Below are 21,209 nucleotides of genomic sequence, written 5' to 3'. Positions count from 1 at the left end.
TCCAGAACCTCACAAAGCTGGGCCACCAAGCCAATAAGACTGTACTGTCACTGCAGGTGCACTGCTCAGACTGCCCACTCCTGCCCTATCCACAGGATCTGCACACAGGTTAGAAGCCTATGTCCCAGAATGCCCAGCTCACTCACACCTGGTGGCTACACCTTTTTCACTCTTCAGTGGGTGCTAATGCCTGAACACCACAAGTGTGCCTCAAAGGAGCCCACAGCAAGTAACTGTCATCTTGGACTAAAGGCAGCAGGCACATCTGGCTGCAACCTGACACATCCACCCCAGTGTACCAGGGCCACCATCAAAGACAGGAACTCAGATGTGCCATCTGAGCAAGTGGCCCCAAGACCCTCTAAATGCATGAGGGTCGCCACATCCCACACTCAGACACCACCGCAGGCTCCACAACCCTCCAGCAAACCAGGAGGCGCCCAGGTGAACGCTGGGAGTCGGACTTCCCAACCAGCTCAACAGGGCCAGGCAGCATGGACTGCAAGCCCTGCCCACCAACGGGCAGCACCAAGGGCCAGGGACAGACCTTCGTCATCAGTCAAAGAGGTGCTGGCTTTCCTTTTCCTTCCAGATATTCCCGAGTCCTGAAAGAGAATAAAATCACAAACATGGTATCTGGAATTGCAGAAGGGAAAGTCAGGAAGAAATGTCTATTCTGCATGTGCCCACAAGGATGGCAGGAGACCCTGGGTGGAGGTGGAGTGGGGTGTAGGTCCCACCAGTTGCACCTTTCCAAGTGGCCGAGTGGACTCCTCACAGGAGACCAGGGCTCTGAGTGTCAGTTTGTTTTTAAAGCAGGCTGACTTTTACAATCAAGGGAATAGTATTCATGACAAACAAATTCCTCCCAATGGAAACGAATGGCCCCCCACACTAGAACACCATGTTCTCTTCACTGTTTTCGTCCCTTCTTACACAGTAGCGTGACAGACCAGAACCTACCAGGAAGTGCTCAGGAAACGTGCCACATCCCCTAGCTCTTGACTCCTTCCCTGAGGAGATGAGAGATGTGGTTAGCTTTGGCCAAAGCTGTGAAGAGACCAGCTCCTCGCTCGGCCTGCATTTATGTGAGCTACACTCCTCCCTCCTATGACCCCAGACAGACCGTCACAGGTCTGTGACCTTTCACAAGGGGTCACCTCTGGGACTCCACTTCCAGTAACGAGAAGCATATGCCCACCCAGGGTCTGCCCAAGTGCCAGAAGATACAGTGAATGCAGCCTGAACCAGGTTCTGGCATGTGCCCAATGAGAGGTGCCCAATGCCTGGGGCAGCTACTGCAGGCAGGATGACGCAGAGGCACAGCCTGGCAGACACTTGATGATCCATCTCCCTGTCCACAGCAATGGGTGCAAGACCTCAGTTCCGAGTGTGCAGAGCTGACCAACTTGGGGTGCCGGCTCACATGAATACACCTCAAAAGAACTGAGATAAAAATCTAGCCTAGCTAAATGGATGGAGCTGAAGAATATCATGCCAAGCAAAATAAGCCAATCCCCAAAAACCAAAGGGTAAATGTTTTCTCTAATATGCAGATACTAATTCACAATGAGGTGTGGGGGGCACTAGGGAAGAATGGAGTTACCTTAGATTAGGTAGAGGGGAGTGAGGGGAGGGGAGGGAAAGGATTGGAAGGACAGAACGGAACAGACATGACTTTATGTGTATGCATGGCTGCATGACCATGTGATTCTATAACACATACAAACAGAAAAATGAGAAATTATTTCCCATCTACATATGGTATATCGAAACTCATAAATGCATTCCACTGCTATGTGTAACTAATTAAAACAAATTTTAAAATGGAAAAAAAAAAAAAAAGCTAGACACAAAGACTAATGTAGCAACCAGGAAGACTAGACATGCAGAAGGGGTCACTGACCAGCCCTCCCGGGCAGCTCTGCAAGAGGCCACCACACCCCAAAGCTGCTGGGTGAGCAGTGGAGGAGAGTAAAGCACAGCAGAAGCAACATTCCGGGTGTCCCCCTGGGTGCCGGTGAACCGAGGCTCACCATGCTGAGCAAGCCTGCTCCACTGGGCCATGCCCCGCCCGGGAAGGCTTCCCAAGAGCAACATACCTTTCCTAGAAACCTGCTGCAAGTTCAAGGCCTTTTTCCTCCTTTCTTCTAATTCTACTTGTAGTTTTATTTCTACAACCTAAATACAAAGAAGTCAATAGCCAGTTATTAAGGACCTAAGTTACAGAAGTTCTGTATATAATACATTAAAACTTATACACATAAATAAATAAAAGCAATTGTCCAGCCTCACTTCACACCACTTGGTAAAACATCCAGTTTGATGCTTTTCCACTTGGTTTGTGTCTAGCTCTACCCTGCTCAATGTCTACATCCTAGGAGAGAGGATGCGTGCTGGCACCTCCCCTGGGCACAACTTGCCTGTCCGATGTTTGACCAGAAGTGCTCGATCTCCCGGGCAGCGGAGGCAGCAATGCGCCTCAGCCTGTCCTGCTCCTCTTTCTTCCCTCGCTGCTCCCGAAGCTTCTGTTCCTCGTGGTGGCGAGCCACAGTCCTGACGAGCTGGCAAACAAAGGTTCAGAGTTTAACTTCTGCCCCAGGTCATGCTAGAACAAAGGAATATCTACATTTTAAAGAAACTCTTCTGCCAAGATGCATCTATACATTCAGAGTTCAGCAGGAGACACTGGTATAAGCAAAACCCACCACAGACTTTCTGCCTGGCTTCCCTAGAAAGTGCTGTTCTACACAACACAATGATGTCCTCCTGCGCAGAATACACTGCGTTGCAGCCCCTTTCCCGCTGCACAAGGCCGATGCCTTCCCTTCACCACACACAAACCAGAATCACACTTTTCTTTCTCTGTGATTTTGGTACGGGGGACTGAACCCAGGGGCACTTAACCACTGAGCCACGTCCCCACCCCTTTTTACTTTATATTTTGAGACAGAGTCTCAGAAGTCACTGAAGCTGGCCTGGGGCTTGCCACCCTGCCTCGACCCCTCAGTGCTGGGACTATAGGCGTGGCCGCTGCTGACGGGCTGCAAGCACCTCCTGGCAAGAGTGCGCAGGGTCACGGCTGCTGTGCTGCATGGTCCAGCTGTACTCCAGCAGCTGCTGCACTGCCAGCTGCACCCCCAGGGGCAGTGAGGGGAAGCAAAGGGTGCACACCCAAGACACCAACATCCACATGCTGTCCAGCCAATGCCCACCCCAACGCCTACATGTCCAGTCCCCCACCCTGTCCATGCCAGTGTCCACCTGTGCAGGACCATTTTCCACAATTTATAGGACATCTGGGATTTTTCTGAAACACCCATGGATCACACTTGAGGCCTTTTATTCTCAGAGCCCCACTGTCCCCTCTGGTAGCAGCCCTGCCCTTCCTAACCCAGAGGGGATGTGTACAGAGCAGGGGGCAAAGATCAAGCTCAGACCTCAGCAGGGGAGGGTAAAAGGGCCATGCCCAGCCTGAAGAGTGGTCCATGACACAGCAGGACAGCAGGCCCCAGCTGCTCACACAGTGAGGATAGCCCACGTGTCCCAGATACCAGTCACCTGCTCCAATTTTCTACAGCCAGCAGCCACACCTCCAGAGTCTCCCAAGAACTGACAGGCGGCCATGCAAATCAGGGGTGTTAAAAGGCCAGGCAGCGATACATGGGATAGGGTAGGCAGGTCAGGGTACACCTGGCCACCCATCGACCAAGGCCTGCTGCTCCAGGCTCTCAGCGACTTGGCTCCCTGATCAGCCCTGGACACCTGCAGAATTTGGGGTGCTGGAGGCAGACTAATTCAAACCACTAGGCAAAACCAGAAAAGGCACCCAAGCTCTACACCAGAACTGCAGCGAAGGACACGCCTGTTCTGATAGGCCCTTCAAGGCAGAGGAGGCCATCTCAGTTACCTTGCTGCAAGAGCAAAATGTTCTCCTATGCAGGACCAGCAGGAGCCTTCAGGGAATTGGCCTAAGGCAGCCCACTGACTACAGCCACCCCCAGTGGACCCACCTTCCTAGCAGCAGCCAGCTTCCACCTCCGCTCCTGGGCAAAGTCTGTGGCCATCCACTGCACCTCCTCCAGCAGGTAGTCCCAATGCGACTTGGGACGTGGGGCCTCCTGCAGTTTTGGCAGTCGTCTCAGGGACCACAAACCTTCCTTCCTTAGATCTGCTACGCGCTGATGGATGTGGTTTTCCTGTAAGGGATGCAGTACAGGGGAGGTAAGGGGTGGGCATGTAACTACTAAGTGTTTTCCATTAACTCAGACCCCAAATACTTGAGAAGACCCTACTATGTGAATGGCTCAGATACTGAAGGGAAAGAGACCTCCAGGAGGCTAGAGTCTAAGACGAGCCTTGGATACAGGTCAAAATGGCTCCAGGCAAGCACAGAGAAATGGCAAAACTGGGGCAGCATCCCACCATGTCTACACAGCACCAGAGCACTAGGCAGAGCTGTGGCCCAGGGCTGGAGTGTCTGCTGCACCAGACCTGCATTCCATCCCAGCTGCAAAAAAACAAAACAAAACAAAACAAAACAAAAAAAAGGAAAAACAAAACAAAACAAAAGAAACCTAGGAAAGACTCAATGCTCACACCAAAGCGTTAACAAGGGAAACACTGTGGCCCTTGGAACTCGCTTCAATAGTCAGGAACAGGGAGGAGCCATGGAGCAAGACTGGCCCACTGATGGCCACTGAAGCCAGAGGTAACGGGCAGTGCTAGGCTCAGGTCCCTCTGTCTGCTCTATGCACACTTCTGTTACTTCTCTAATGAGGCTAAACAGATACACAGTCGTTCTCAAGAGCAGGTACGGGGTGGGGTGGGCATTGGGGTAGAGGTGGAGGCTCGCACACCTCTGTGCAAGGCCCAGGTCCCATTCCCAGTACCAAAGATTTTTTTTTTAAAAAAGGATCAACTGCTAGGGCTTGGGTGTGACTCCAACAGGAGGGTGTGTGTTCCGCATGTGTGAAGCCCCAAGCCCTGGATTCAGTCCTCAGCATAGTGGAAAGCTCAGTGCTCGGCAGTGCTGCTCGAGGACAGGCCACAGACCGGGGCCGCAGGACCTGGCCACCCCTGTCTGAGGCCGAGGCTAAGGCCCAGCACTCACACCCTCAGCCACAGCTGCCAGACACGCAGCCAGGGGCTATTGCCGAACCGCAGGACTCTTCATGAGCCTGCCTCCACCAGAAGTCACTCCCCTTGACTCTCACTCTGATTTCCAATGACCACAGCCATAGGCCACCGTCACCACCACAGGCTTAGCTTTAATTACCACATCCTTAAAAATGCAAAAAGTGTGACCCTCAAGCTACGCACAGGCAGGGCCCAATGGCCATGCTTTTGGTCCAACTGCTCTCCAGGCTGTGGCAGGAGGGTAACTAGGCCGGGAACAGGTCAACCTCGGCCTTAGCGCGGCAAGCGCAAGCAGGCAGGCAGGACTGCACCTCCCACTGCCTGAGCCTCTCACCAGCGTGATCTGTTCTGCCAGCTTGTCCTGGACGCTGTCCTGGGATGCGGCTGCATTCTGAGCAGGACTCTGCGGTTTGGGGGGTGCCGATGCTGCCACCCCTGGAGAGCGGGATGTGACTGGAGACAGTGCCTTGCTGCTTGCTGAGGAGGGTCTGCTCACTGGCGAGGACCGTGCAGGGGAGGGTCCTGGGACTGCACTACTCCCTGGTGCAAGCGATGAGGAAGCAGTGGGCAGAGACCGCTGACAGGGCTGGGCAGAGTCCAGGGGGGGCCTGGTCGAAGCCACCGTCTAGCAGGCAGAAGACAAGCAAAGCAGGGTCAAGACAAGGCTTCAGGACACCACAGAATTCAGGCCAGAGCCCAGGCCAGGAGAGGCCAGCACGCAGCCCGTCACAAGCCACAGTTCTGCCAGGCAGGGGCACCCTGGAGCACGGCCACCAGGGGACCTGAAGAGCTCCCCTCTTGAGCTGCCCCAAGCACCCTACACAGCCTTCTAGCTGTGGCAAGAGGGTCACTAGGCCAGGAGCCAGGTCAGCCTCGGCCTCAGCATGGAGCAGGCAGGCAGGCAGGACTGCACCTCCCATTGCCCGAGCCTCTCATCAGCGTGATCTGTTCTGCCAGCTTGTCCTGCACGCAGAAAGCTCCCGGAGCTTTCTGCTCTTGTTTTCTTTTGCCTTTCCAGCTCTCTCGCCTTCAGTTTTTAAGTCATTACGTTTTACAACTGTTGATTGTGCCGGCGTTTTCCTCCCCATACGTCACACTATCTTTCTCTGAGGAGCAAACCCCGACTTCACTCACAACTCTGGCAGAACTCTGCTGTGTTGCCCAGAGGCCACCTCGACCCCCACAGGAGCCCTGCCAAGGGGGAGGCGCCCAAGAGGAGGACCACAGGTAAGTGAACAGAAGGCCTCACAGTCAGGACCAGAGAGGGGACAGCTCTCCAGAGTAAGTACTGGCCCTTGAGACATGGACCTAGATGATTCTCCTGCTCTGGGCAGGAAGTCACAGCTTTATTGCATACTTTGGGGAACAGAGCTTCACTGGGACACAGCCCATCAGTGTACCCTCAAGCTGTCTGTACTGCTCTGCACTTCAGCAGCAGAGCTGAGTGACTGGCCAGCAAAGCCAAGACACTGCACAGCTGTCCCTTTAAAGATAAGCTGACAGCCCATCCACAGGTAGTGGGTTTTTGCAGACCCTAGAGCTTCCACACAGGCAGGGAGATCACCCAAAGAAAGTCACGTGCTGCTCCAAGCTAGGGTGTGTTTCCAAGAGAGAAGGAATTGTTTCCAAGAAAACCTCAAGGAAGCACTCGCATGGGGGAGCTCAGCTGTGCTGGGAAGGTCCACACGGCTGCCCCGGCCACAGCCCCTGCAGCCCAGCCACTCCACCCCTCCACCAATGAAACAAGGCAGACAAGACTGCTTCATAGGCTGCAGGGCGGAGAAAATAAAATCATGCCATTGCCATCCCTGTCACAGGGCCTGCCACCTCGCCTCAAAGGGACAAGCAAGTGGTCACTGTCACTCAGTGCTGCTTCCATTCTATTATCATGTCCTAAAGACTGGCATAGCCCATGAAGAACTGGAGCTCCAAGTCCCCTGGGCAATACCCTGGTAGTGAGGACGGCAGAGGAGAGGGAGTTCTTTGTCAGCAGGCTCTCCCACGCCCAACACCAGCAGAGAGAGACAAAGCTGGGCTCCCAGGCTCAAGCGCTCGCCCTAGGGACCAAAGCCAGGTTACTGAAACACCCTAAGCACAGCCCTGCTAGGACTGGTCAGTGGAGGAGGAGGGGCATGTCGAGCCAGGCAGGTCAGTGATGGCTACACACACTCATAGAGCATGGCGCCCAAAACAGGAAGAGCCACCCACAGAAGAAGCCTGGTGAACGGTCAGGGGCACAGTTTTGCCCTCAGACAGGAATTGCTCAAGCCACATAACATGGGGCTAGCTCCCAAATCTCCAAGATTGGCCAAATTGGTCACTATCTGAGAGTCAGAAGGCATATCAAGTAGGACATGGACACATACCCTTGGCGTCAAAAGGTGGAAGTTTCCTGTACTGAGGGCACCAGCACCATAGCTTTACGTTCCTTTAACAATGATTACTATTGCAGAGCCAAATAAAACCATGTTGCAACTACTGAATTAACCAGCTATTACAAGAGGGACAGTAAAACTACTATCAAAAACTGCACTGGGGCTGGGACTGTAGCTTAGTGGTAAAGTGCTTGCCTCAAATGTGTGAGGCACTGGGTTCAATCCTCAGCACCACATAAAAATAAATAAATATACTGTATGTTCATCTACAACTAAATAAATATTAAAAAAGAAAACTGCACAAATTCAGGCGGGGGTTGTGGCTCAGCGGTAGAGTGCTTGCCTAGCGCGTGTGAGGCCCTGGGTTCAATCCATAGCACCACATAAAAATAAGTAAATAAAGCAAAGGTATTGTGTCTAAAGTCAATGCTACAAACTAGTTCTTTCCTTCTACACTTAACAAAACTACAGATGTCCACACAGTACCTGCGGCTGGGATGGAAGCTGAGCAGTCTGCATCTGTGCCTTCCCAGGCATCGGAACGTGGAGCGCCGGCTGGGAGGGCTGTGGAGGAGGAGCCGGGGGCTGGCTGGGCTGGGGGACAGGAACAGAGACACCAAGCTGCTGAGTCTTGGGCTGGACCTGGGGCTGTGTCTGGGCCTCCAGAACCTGCGGCTGCTGTGAGAACTGCAGCGTGGAGGGGAGGGCAGAGGCGGGGACACTGGCCGGGGGCAGCCTTGCGGGCAGCTGTGGTGGCGGGGTGTGCAAGCTGGCAGCATTCTGCACGGGAGGCCCTGTGGAGGGGTCGTACTGCTGCTGGCTCTGCTTCTGTCCAGTGAGCTGGGCAGCCTGCGGGGTGGGGGGCATCCCTCCTGCAAAAAAGAAAAGACACCACAGAACTGACCTCAGGGCCTGTAGCTCCCACCAGCAAGTCACAAGGGAGTGCGCCCATGGCCCGAGGCTCGTTTGAAATCACCACACAAATGGGAGTCAGTGTTCTAGCAGGTCTAATATCAGGACGCTCGCACACAGAAGGAAAGCAGGATGCTCCACCTCTGCAAATCAGTAGCAAGCCACTGAGCTCAGAGAGCCATAGGCACCCTGCTACACAGCCGCCAGGGAAAGCAGGAGTGAGACGGAGAACCACAGCCACAGTGAGAGGTATGGCCCCCAGTAGGGCCAAGTACGGGTCTCCAGGGCTTTGCACACCGCAGGGGAAGGCGCTCTGACACTCGTAGACTCAGACGTGCTGGACGCACTCCTCACCCGCACAGCCTCAACAGGGGTGGCCTCGAGCTGTGCATGCCCCTCAAACTAGAAGCACAGGGCCTGCGTGGCTTACCTTGCACGGTTGGCATCAGCTGCTGCAGAGGCACGCCAGCACTCACCCCTGGGGGCTGGAAGACCACCCCTGGATGGCCCACTTCAAGTCGAGGTCTCTTGGACTGCTCTAGAACGATTTTCAAGAAAGGTGCCATTTCATGTAAAAATAAAACCAGAGAAGCGGCAAGAAAAACATGTGCAAGTGTTTCACGATCTCTCCAACAGGGGGACCTTCCCATGCCATGGGATCAGGTTGATAAATACAGCTCGGTCTCATCAAGAACTCGCCAATCAAGAGAAAACTTATGAAAAGGCAAAGGACAACCAGAGCTAGGTGGTGAGACTACCCAGGACGCACAGAGGCCCACATGGCAGGACAGTCACACTCCAACAGACAGGGAGCCGCAACACAGTGCAGAGCCACTGGCACCCAAGGAGGCTGGGCAGCCCCATTTGAGCCAGAGGAGCCCACATCCAAGAGATGAGTGGTGTGGCCCAGGTGGCAACCAGACAGAGGGCCACTGTGCGAATAGGTAGCTGGCGCCCTGCGGCCTGCAGAGGGTGGTACACTTCCAGGAGCTTTCCTTCAGGGAGCCACAGGCTCAAGACTGGCACTGAGCCCCTGCCCTGCAGGTGACAAAGAACAGCAGCCACACACACATACACACACACACACACACACACACACACACACACACACACACACACACGGCTAAGATGTGCCCTGGGAGGAAGGGAGCAGCCACAGTGTGCAGTGCTGCACAGCCACCAAGAGCCATAGGCGTGTGGCCTGCAGCAATAGCCAGTGGGGTCAGTCGTCTTCACAGGACATGGTATGCACACAAGCACACCTGAAGGAGGGTCCAGAAAGACATGCGTGCAGACGATACTTGTTTGCACAGAAACATGTCTGTGAGAGCCCAGAGTGCCAGCCACAGGGCTCCCGCCACACCCCAAAACTCCTCAATCTCCCATGGAGAAATTCACCGTGACATCTAGAATCTAAAGAAAACTTCTATATAAAAAATTACAACCTCCGCCAGATATAATAGTACACACCTATAATCCCAGCAGCTCTGGAGGCTGAGGCAGAAGGATTACAAGTGCAAGACCAGCCTCAGCAATTTAGCAAGGCCCTAAATAATTCAGAGGAGACCCTGTCTCAAAATAAAAAAAAATAAAAGGGCTGGGAATGTGGCTCAGGGTAAGTGCCCCTGGGTTCAATCCCCAGTACCCCAAAAGAAAAAGACAGCCTCAAAAGCAGATGGCACAGCATTCTGCCTGTGGTGACCTGCATGAGCCAGGGACACCTGACTGACTGGGCCTTCCACCCCAGGCACACTGTTACCCAACTACTTCGATACAGTGATGAGTGACCTCCACAACAGAGAAGCTCCCTTGAGCGAGCGAGCGCTGCGCAGTCACGCTGCCTGAGTTAGGACATACCTGCGGGTGGCATCACCGGCTGCCTCTTGAATGGGTCCACCTCCATTGCGCTGCCTGCTCCAGCACTCAAGCTCCCTGCCAGGGCTTGCTGCTGAAAAATACGGGAGATGGTGAGACTCTGGTCCAATGCGGCCTCTCAAGAACGAGCATGAACTAGAACTGCCACAACAACCCCAGGCACTGGCTGACGGCTTCTCAACAAGTGGGATCTACCCAGTGTCTTCAATTCATATCTGGAACATGTACCTCTGTATGGTAAGGTGTCTGACAGTCCTAACTTACCTCTGAAGAAAAAAAGGACTTGCATAAGACACACCATTCTGGTTTCAAATGGGATTTCAGATCACACCTATCCATAATCCTTGGGAAACGAGCTGGCTTTGCCTACCAGACCACACAAAGGCCAACCTGGGAAACTTGGGACCAGCTGCACTGCTGGCCCAACTCCCATCAGACTCTCGGCAGTGAGGGGGAGAGTGGGCAGTCTCCCTGCTGGAGAGCCCCAAGACCAGGCAACCACAGCTCCCTTGGACCTTTAAGATGACATCTGCAACAGTCCACACTACTTGATGTGTGTGTGTGTTTACATATTCAGATATGGTGATTCTGAGGCAAGTCTGATTCCAGCCACCTATAGGTAACATTCTGAAAGGATGAAGCTATGGAGGCAGAAGCCATCAGGGGTGGCAGTAGGTGGGGGTAGAGGGGTAAGGACAGGAAGGACGCAGGCTCTGAGGCAGGGAAACCATCATAAATGACGCCACGATGCATGGTGCTAACCCTCTGTGTGGCCCCAAGTTAGCCAAGACACTATGTACTCTGGGTGGCAAGGATGTGAGCCCTCAGGGGTGCTAACAGTAGGAGGCTGGGCCTACACAGGGCACCTTCCTCTCCAATCTGCGGCCAGCCTAAAGCTGTGGGCAAGGTGGCAGAAGACAGCAACCAGATCCGCCCTCCCCGTGGGCACCCTCCTGCCCCCACAGCAGACACGAAGTGGGTGCTGCTCTACAGTTGCCAGACGCCAGCCAGGCTCCAAGGGTGCCATCAGCCCCACTGCACCAGTGGGAGAGCCCTCATAGGCCATCATCCAGCAGGAGGGGTCTGCTTATGCCAAAGGCCCCGCAGCTAGAGAGAGACACTAGGGACCCCTAGAGAGCCACTGCCACCACACAGCCCACGCATGCTCATGGCACACAGCCCGCTCACACCTAGTGGGGGTGAGGGGACCAGAGCACAGGTGGGCACACGAGGAGGGAAACAGCACCTACCAGCATACTCTCTGTGGGCAGGGCTACAGGTGACTTTTAGTTTCATGTGTACATTTTTCTAAACTTCCCACAATGAATGTGTATTATTTATACAATCAAGGGTTTTTTTTTTTTCTTTTCCTGCTACTGCAGATTGAACCCACTTTACCCCTAAGCCACATCCCTACCCCTTTTTAAAATTTTGAGACAAGGTCTCACTAAATTGTAGAGGGTGGCCTCGAACTTGCAATCCTCCTGCCTCAGCCACTTAAGTCACGGGGACCACAGCACCCAGCCTAAGTTACATATTAACAAAACAAGTTGATAAAGGGTCCTCATCCAGCTGTGGCCAGTACTTGCTAAGATCAAACACACTCCACGACATTGAGCTCTACATGAAATGTGAAACAAGGCAGAGGTGGCAGGCAGCACAGGACAGGGCCCACCCTGGCACAAAAGGATGAGTGTGGCCAGGCTTCCAGAGCAGGCCAAACCCAAAAAACAGACCCCAGGATGAAGAAGGACAGGCAGGAGGACAGAGGGCCTTGGGAGCACAACACCTCCCTTCTCTGCCTGGCCTCTCCCTAGGTCTGACTCAAGCCCAGCGGGCTGACACCATATGCAGGTGCAAGCAAAAGCCAGCGTTCGAACCTGAGTCTTCAGGTGCCACCTGCTTCAGAGGACAGAATCCGCACCTCTGTTCAGTGAAGTTAGCCAGGTATCAATGCAGAATGACTCATCTTTAGAAGAATGTAATAGAGCCCAGGGTTTCTACATTCGATTCACAATTCTCCAAAATCCAATGCAAAGTTGCTCAAAAACATAAACAAGTATGGAAACCTGAGCCACAAAACAATCCAAGGACCTCCACCCCAAGGGGACCCACAAGCTGGAATCAGCAGGCAGGAATTTAAAGTAGCTTTAGTAGGCACACCAAATATACGAAAAAAATACATTCTAACAAAGGACCAAGAAGAAAACTGGATGGAAACCCAGGAACTGACCTGGACTGCAGAGCTGAGAATATCACATCTGAAATAAAACCTCAGGATGTGCTCAGGGGCAGTACGAGGGCACAGGACAGCCAGTAGGCCCAAGGAAGATCTCAAAGAAGAGAGCTGCTGGACTTCCAGGCCCACATGGGCTGAGCTGTGATCATGGGACCCTCAAGAACACCACAGCAATCCAAGGGCCATGAAAACTCTTCCCAACAAATGATGCCTAAAACTGGATAGAAATACCAAAAAGCCGGCAAAGTGGACTTCATCAAAATCAGAAAGCTCAGCCAGTGCAGTGGCCACACCAGTGATCCCAACAGCTCGGGGGGCAGAGGCAGGAGGGTGGTGGGCTCCAGGCCAGCCTGGGCACCTTGGCAGGACCCCGTCCCAGAATAAAACATAAAAAGAGTTGGGGTGGGGCTGGGGATGTAGCTCAGGGGTAGAATGTAGGATCAGCATGCTCAAGGACCTGGGTCCAACCCTGACACCACAAAAACAAACAAAGTCAGAAAGCTCTACTCGCCCAAAGGCCCTGACAGGTGGGCTGAGGACACAGGAGTACACTGCCGTTCTGCTCTGTAGAGTTCCTGGGTGCTCTGTGGCAGGCCCCCACACAGATTTTCAGGACGACCTTTGTCAAGCACTCTGCTGTCATGAATGTGTCACTAATAAAGAAACTATTAGTTTTAAAATAAAAACTTGATTTTTTAATAAAAACAGGAAAAGGAATACTCTGGCAGGATTTAATTCTGGGTGCTCTTTTAAGAGAGACGGCACCAAAATTAATTCCACAGAGTTAATATCATTTACGGGGAGCCTTGAAACTAGGCCACAAAAAGAAGGTGAAGGAAGGAAACAGCCCACGGAAGAGACAAGCAGAACACCTGCATTCCAAAAGGAGTGGACTGGGGCAAAGAAGGTAAATACAAGCAGTCGCTGGCAGTTCCTGGGAGCCAAATTTCTACCCAATCAAACAAATAATTTTAAAAATACACCGATTAGACTGTGTCCTTTGCAAGTCTGGTGCTCCGTCGCTGCACAAGATGGGCTCTCCAGCTCCTGAAGCGGGTGCACTTGCATGCCCAGGACCAGACACCCAGCCCAGTGCTTACCCGGATGTGAGCAACACATAGCAGAAGCACCCTCTGCGCCTTCCTTTCAAACATGCGTTAAAACCAAACCAGACATCACCGACTAGACCTGAAAACTCTTCACTGTGCACACAAAAATAGGCACATATCTGTAAGGTGTCACAGAAGGCAGTCATTGGGCTCCAGCCCCAGAGCCACAGCCAGTCCCCACTTTCACCACTAAGGTCACAGAAGCACACCCCATCAAGACAGCCTCACACTGAGTGTGTGTGCGCGGCACCACACCTGCAGGACAGTGCAACATACACCACTCCACACACCAGTCTGCAGGCTTTCCATCAGCAGAGCCCAGCACAGAGCCCGGCTGCAAACAGCAGATCCTCTGAAACTACATCCACATCATCCTCAAATGTTCTGCAAGCGCCCAGTGCCCAGCAGTGCTTGGGCCAAGCACAAGGGCATGAGGGCACCCCACAGAGACTCGAGATGCCCTAGACTCACAATGCTCCTCCTAAGACCTCTGGACAGACAGAACTCAAAAATCAGAGAAATGGCTCAGTGGACGGCAGGTCCTCAAAGCAATGGCACATCAGCAGCCACCAAAGCACTGCCACCAGGGAACACAACAGAGGTGCAGGGAAGGTGAGGCTAAGCGGCCATGTGAGGTGGGGGGCTGCAGCGACTGCTCCTGCCTGCCACAGGCAGATGACGGACAGGCACTGTCTGCACAGGTGCTGCCCTTCATGCACACACCCACCTGTGTTCTGCCCGCACACCACCTCTGCACACAGCACTACCTGGAACCTTCCCGACACAGGCACTGGAGTCTATCCTAGAGGCTCACCAGTCAGTATACCTCAGTGAAGCTGTGAATGACAGACCCAGACTGAGGTCTCTCCCCAAGAACAGGAGCACAGCTCTCCACCCCAGCTCTCCTCTAGGCCTCAGATCCACTGGCATTTGAGATCCTCCAGAATCTACAATCAAAATGGAGACTCCTGGGTTTCTCTTTTGGTCTCTTAAATAATTTTTATCATGAAGTATATCATAAAATATGTGAGATTTTAAGAGCACAGTAAAACTGATCATATTATTTAAACAGGGGAATCATTTCACCAGACAATCCACTTTTCTGTACATCTGAAATCTCTCATCATACATTTCTGAGAGGGAAAGTGGGAAAACACATGACATACAATTTTAAAGAGCAATAAGGTAATCCCCATGTATTTATCACCTGGCTTAGGAAATAAAATACCACTTGTGTCTAAAAGCTCCACACCCCTGCTTCCTGCCAAGGTACTCGTCATCACAGTAGGTGACAAGCTTCTCCCCACAGAACCTTTGCACATTGTCAGTGGAAATGTAAAGTAATGCTGCCATCACAGAAAACATGGCAGTTCCTGGAAAACCAACACAGAGTGACCAATGACCAAACTACCCTCCTGCAGAGCATGCATCCTCAGGGAACTAAGCACAGTGTGGCCCCTGGGGACCGGCACTAGAGAGGCTCAGGCAGCAGGATCTTCTGAGCTGGGAGTTCAGGGCCAGCCTGTGCAACAGGGGAGACCTGCCTCAAAGTGAATCAAGGAACAGATTCTGGAGACTCATGAGCAGCAATGGACAGCACTGCACCGCACGCCTCGACTGCTAAGGGGCAAGTGGCCTCACACATGACTCAGGCAAGGAGTGCACTGACTGGGCCACACCTGTGCACATCACCATCTCTGACACGCTACACACAACGCTCCTGTCTGTGACCCCTCAAGAACACCTGCTTACAGCGTCTCGGCTGACAGCTGGCCTCTGGCTGCACGGGCAGTGCTCACCACTGCAATTCACCTGCGACACTCTGCGGCAGGCCCCTGCCAAGCCCCTTGCCTTCACTGCTCACTCGTCACACCTCTCCACGGAGACATACACAGTCACCGTCCACTCTCCTGCCAGGGGACCTTCCAGCTATTCAATTCAGGTCACACACAAGCCATGCTGCTGGGAACGCCCCTGCCCATGTTGTGTGGAAGAACACAGAAGCACCTCCAGAGCAGGCTGCCACGTCAAAAAGGGCATGCCCATTGCCCTCCCCTCCCAGGGGAGGCAGTGTTCCCAAATGCCTAGCCCAAGTACCCTCCATTAGAACCCAGGGGGACTCTCACAGAGCCCCAGCGACACTTCCCCCCCAAAGCTCTGGCAAGTGGGTCAGTGCCTGGAGCGTCAGCCTGCATGGCCAGCTCTGACTTCCACATACCATGCTCCCACGCAGCACTCACCAATGTCAGCTACAAGAGCACTGACCCCAATGTTCCTCCAAGCATTAGCAGGAAAGATGCCCACTTACAACCCTTCTGACAATCTCCAATATATCTTCAAACTCATTATAGCAGGTGCATAAACAGCAGAATCAAATTAATTATTCTCCACAAAAAGGAATGAGACTCCTTGAAAAGGGCTGACTCCAGGGCTGTACAAGGGACATACACGATGACTCTTAGCATTTTGAGCCACAGTGAGAGGGACATGTCACAGGATACTGGAGCTGGCTTGAAAGGGCTCCAACAGGTCAAGTACAGATAAGTCGAGCATCTGAGGAATCTGAAAGGGCTGGGCAGCAGGTGCCTGCAAGGAGCACAAAAATGGACATCGTGACCAGGCACATGACAGCACCTATAGCCCCAATTGCTTGGGGGCAGAGGGGGAAGGATTATGAGTTCAAGCCCAAGTGAGACCCATCTCAAATAAAAAAAAATAAAAATCTACGGGCAGGGGGTATAGCTCAGAGGCAAAGCACCTGCCTAGGAAGCACCACCAGGAAAAAAAAAAAAAGAAATATTTTAAATTTAAAAAAGGAGAGCATGGTAATGGTCAGGTGTGTTCCCGCACGTGTGCACAGCAAACCCAGCCAACACCAGCACCAAGATCCACAGGCTCCCTGTTCTGGAAGCGCATCTCAGTATGCGATGTGCCATTGTTTAAGACTAAAGATGACATTCACAAACCATGTCATCAATACATAAATAGCACCTGATAGACTTCAACACGCACAGGAACAAAGGGAATTCCCTTGGCCCGATAAGGACATCAACAAACCCACAGCTCAGCTCCCACTTGCTCACGAAGCAGGACAGGACCAGCCAGGACACCACGCACCACTCCCACCTGGCCCCAGGCTGGAGCCTACTGACCAGGACAGTGAGGATGAGAAGTGGAATGCACACAGGTCAGAAAGGAAAGCCAGCCTGACTCCATGCAGACAGCTCTCTATGCAGAAAACCCCACAGACCCTCAATTTAAAGAGCCCTTTCTAAAATTAATGGATGAGTTTAACAAGATTGCAAAATACAGACTCAAATAATCAACTGTATTTCTATATACCTGCAATGAACAGAGGGAATTGTGTTCTAAGTACTACTTATAAGACCGCCAAAAAAATTGATAAGTAAAGACCTAACAAGACGTACACACAAGAGCAGCATGCTGACAGTTGTAAGAGGGCAGAAACCAAACCGTGAGTGAACACAGTGATCTGCCACACTCAGGGACAGAAGACTCAGCACTGCAGGCACTTCTCCCTAGCTGGCCAGAGCCACCACACCAACACCTAGCAGAATGTCCCAAAGCCAGTAGGCCAATCCAGAAGGTCACATGGAGAGGCAAAGCAACAAAAACTACCAACACCATTCTGAAAAGCTGGAAAACACATGCCACCTGGCCCACAGGAAGCCATGGAAATCAGGATGGCTGCCACTGCCAGCAAACCATGGCCAGCACACACGGGACCACGTGGGCTCTGGGCAGTCACGAAAGCCACCAGGACCAACAAGGGTCATCTTCTCAAGATGCGGTGTGGGCACAACACTGTGAATCTCTGTCCATGTCTGTCACGCTACAGAGACCATAGAACTGGGGGAGGGGTCACACCTGTGATCCCAGCAGCTCAGGAGGCTGAGGCAGAAGAATTGCAAGTTCAAGGCCAGCCTCAATTTTGTGAGGCCCTGTCTCAAAATAAAAAATAAAAAGGGCTAAGGATGGGGCTGAGGTGGTTGCTCAGTGGTAGAGCTCACCTGGCATGCATGAGGCACTGGGTTCGATTCTCAGCACCATATAAAAATAAAGATATTGCGTCCACCTAAAAACTAAAATAAATAGTAAAAAAATAGGCTAACTAAGGATGTGGCTCAGTGGTTAAGCATCCCTGGGTTCAATTCCAAAAAAAGAAAAGAAAGAAAGAAAAAGGATGAAATTGATCAGAGGCCCAAATTACTAAAAACATAACCCTCTCCCCAAAAAGAAGAGAAAATCCTTGTGATCTTAAACTGAGTATAGAGTTCTTAAATATAATATCAGAAGCATAAGCAGGTTTTTTTTTAAAATAATTACTTGCATCTCATTGGAATTTTCTGGTTTTTTTTTTTTTTTTTTTTTTGGTTACCAGGGATTGAACCCAGGGACACCACATCCCCAGCCATTCATTTATGTTGACTTATTCATTTTCATTCACTTAATTATTTAGAGACTGGGTCTTGCTAACTTGCTTAGGGCCTCACTAAGTTGCTATGGCTGGCCTTGAACTTGTGATCCTCCTGCCTCAGCCTCCTGAGCTGCTGAGATTACAGGCGTGGCCCTTGTGCCCTGCATGTACTACATCAGAATTTAAGATATTTGTTCTGCAAAAGATACTGTTGAGAAAAAGGTAAACCACAGGACTGAAAAAAATTTGCAAATCTTATGTCTAACAAAAAATTTAACATCCATATTATGTAAAGAACTTTCAAACACAACAACAAAACAGTTCAATGAAAACATCTGTAAGCTGTGAACAGACACTTCACCAAAGAAAACCCATGACCAGCAAGAGACACAGGAAAAGATGCCTAAACCAACAACCCTAGATGTACAGGAAAGTCACTGCAGACCTGTCAGTGTGATCAACACTCTGAAAAGTCCAACCACCCTGGAGGAATTGGATGGTGACCCTGCACCCTATGCTGAGAACACAAGACAGCACAGGCCCTCTGGAAAGGCTGGCAGTTCCTCGTGAGGCTGGATGTACACTTAACACACAGCCTGACTGCAATGTTCCCTCAGGTAAAGAGAAGTCCACGCTCACATTAACACTGTGTGCACGCCACAGCTTTGCTCACAAACTCCTGACACCTGCAGTCCCAGGGACCCCGGAGGCTGAAGCAGGAGGATGCAGGCAAGGCCACTCAGGCAACCTGGACATACCTTGACCTAACAAAGAATAAACACACATGTACATCCCTAAAATGGAAGCACCCTCCTGAGGTGACAGGTAAGCAAAATAGGCACGTCCATTCAAGGAGTGCCACTCAGCCACAAGGGCACAGCTGGGACCCCACAGGCACCACCACGGAGCTAGAGGACAGGGCCGAGGTGGGGAGGGGCCTGGCCATGGAAGTCCTGGAAACTACCTGGTCCTTGACTGTGGTGCAGAATAGCCCACTCCATGGATTTGTCAAGACTCACAGAATAAGGCCAAAAAAGTGAGTTTCACTGAATATAACTAGAGTGAATTTAGATAGACGGAAACAAATACCCATGGGACTGATGAAAATAAGCACTCACGTGTAAAAGGACATAAAAATGGTAGAAAGAGGAGCTCTGGTTACAGGATCCTTCAACCGCTGCACACAGAGCGCCCACTGGTACCATCACAGCAGTGACTGAGGCAGACACAGCAGCAACAGGGAGGGAGTGGAGTCTCGGCACTTACGCATTCTCAGGGCATCTTTCCTGCTCCTCACTCTTTACACAGAGAAAAACAGAGCTTCCATGGGACAGGCCTGGCCATACCACCTCAAGCAATCACTCAGTCAACCCCAGCCATCATGGGACGGGCTCCTCTCAAACACACCTGGCTAGAGCTTGCGTGGCATGTGGGAGGCCTGGGATCCACCCCAGCACTGCCAAAAAATCAAACACACAATTGGATATGACCCAAGGAAACACTGCACAACCCTGGACCCACCACACTGCATCAAACAGGCTGGTACTCCTCAGAAACAGTAGGGCCACAAAAGACAGACCAGCCCAGACCACAAAGACCAGGACACCGCAGAGGAACACCTAGGGAGGTCTGGGTCAGGGTCAGAGGGAGCTGGAAAGGCATCTTAGGACAGGAGGCGGGACCTGGGTGTGAGCTGTGGATCCGTGACGTCTCCTAGCTGACCATGCATGGTGTGGGCCAGGTGACATCCTTACCTTCCAGGTGCTGGAGCATCTGGGTAAAGGCTGTGAACCAACACCGCACACCCGTGAGAGAACAAACACTAAGCAGAGGCAGCAGGAAGCCGCCCGCCAGCTAGCTTAGGGAGAATCAGGAGTTTTCTGTACGTTTAGTGCAACTTTCACGTGTACCTGAGATTCTTTCAAAAGCAAGAATAACAAAAAGCATCACCGAGAACGGAACTGCTTCAGGACCCACAACTGATTCCAAAAGCACTAGAACCTGGCGTGTTGAACTCCTGGCACGGACTTGACTCCACCCAGAAGCTCGCAGTCTCCACAATCTCGGGGACTTCACCTCAACATCCCTCTAGCTAAGGGGAACACCAGCATTATCATTTGCTTAAGATGTTTTCTTTTTCTGTTTTGCAACATTCTCAAAATACAGGTAAAAGACACAAGAAAGGACGAACATTGAAAACACAGCACACAAGGGTCCTGGGCACACACACAGGACTGAAAGTGGACATGCAGACTAAGGGCCACCACCACGCTGCAGTGCATGGGAGCAGCGCAGCGAGGCCTGGGCTGGCATAGGCTCATGCAACTTGATCTACAGCTGTGTATGTGGGAAGGCGTTTTGACTTTTAAAAAATAAGGAATGGGCTCTGGAAAAAAAAATGCCAAAGAGCAAATAGTAAATTGAAGTTAAAATATCTGGATGAAGGAGACGTTTGGGATGAGACTACAATTTAGAACCATCGAAAAGTACCTGAGGCGGCTGCTGCTGGGATGAAAAAGCAGCAGACACATTTGGCGGAAGCTGGGTTGCTATAGCAACAGGAGTCCCAGTCTGCCCATCCTTGCCTGTCACAACCTTTACCTGAGAGAAATATTTTGAGAAAAAAAGGCAACATAATTTTTAAGACTGCTCAGAATTTTGTTAGAATTTCATTGCTGACAGCTCACTGATTCAGGTGATTAAAATGCTTTTGCATCAAATCCTGTCAAGGACACTGAACTGAGAGACGTGCTACGTGACGCCCAGTGACCCTGATGCACACTCAGCAGCTCCAGTCCAGATCATGGGCGTACCCTGGATTCTACAACCCCAGACTGGAGTGGGAGTGGCAACAGACTCAGGGAGGAAGTCCTGCGGCTTCTCTGGCCGTCTGCACCACAGCGCTGCTGCTGACCAGTGGTCCCGTGGCAAAGGTCCTCGGCGGCAGCAGGCTGTGGAGGGCTGACCTCTCACGTACAGTGAAGGGGACCGGCTTACAGACAACACTGGCATACAAACAGAGAACTGGACTTCACTGCCTCAAGGCAACAGAGGTGAAGCCCTCAGAATAATGTAGACCTTCTGAAAAACAAGAACGGTCCATCCCAGGAAGGACGCCAGAG

At 51.9% G+C, this 21,209-nt stretch overlaps 1 protein-coding gene across 18 annotated transcripts in view; it reads right to left on the bottom strand.

Moving 5' to 3' along the window:
* The window catches only part of Ep400 (E1A binding protein p400), a 96,670-nt gene that overhangs the window by 61,870 nt on the left and 13,591 nt on the right, over positions 1-21,209 (bottom strand). For 12 of the 18 annotated variants that reach the window (XM_078039424.1, XM_078039425.1, XM_078039423.1 and 9 more), the window contains exons 3-12: positions 20,578-20,688; positions 10,284-10,374; positions 8,857-8,964; positions 8,001-8,386; positions 5,474-5,764; positions 4,014-4,199; positions 2,424-2,564; positions 2,103-2,181; positions 964-1,013; positions 548-605 (exon numbers count right to left, since the gene is read on the bottom strand). In XM_078039424.1, the coding sequence (XP_077895550.1) occupies positions 548-605; positions 964-1,013; positions 2,103-2,181; positions 2,424-2,564; positions 4,014-4,199; positions 5,474-5,764; positions 8,001-8,386; positions 8,857-8,964; positions 10,284-10,374; positions 20,578-20,688 (1,501 nt within the window). The remainder of the gene's footprint in view (positions 1-547; positions 606-963; positions 1,014-2,102; positions 2,182-2,423; positions 2,565-4,013; positions 4,200-5,473; positions 5,765-8,000; positions 8,387-8,856; positions 8,965-10,283; positions 10,375-20,577; positions 20,689-21,209) is intronic. The other 6 variants (XM_078039426.1, XM_078039436.1, XM_078039431.1 and 3 more) reach the window with 3 other exon arrangements.

Source organism: Ictidomys tridecemlineatus, chromosome 2, assembly GCF_052094955.1.
Source record: "Ictidomys tridecemlineatus isolate mIctTri1 chromosome 2, mIctTri1.hap1, whole genome shotgun sequence".
In the NCBI taxonomy this organism is placed as follows: Eukaryota; Metazoa; Chordata; class Mammalia; order Rodentia; family Sciuridae; genus Ictidomys; species Ictidomys tridecemlineatus.
This window is presented reverse-complemented; position numbering and strand designations above follow the sequence as displayed.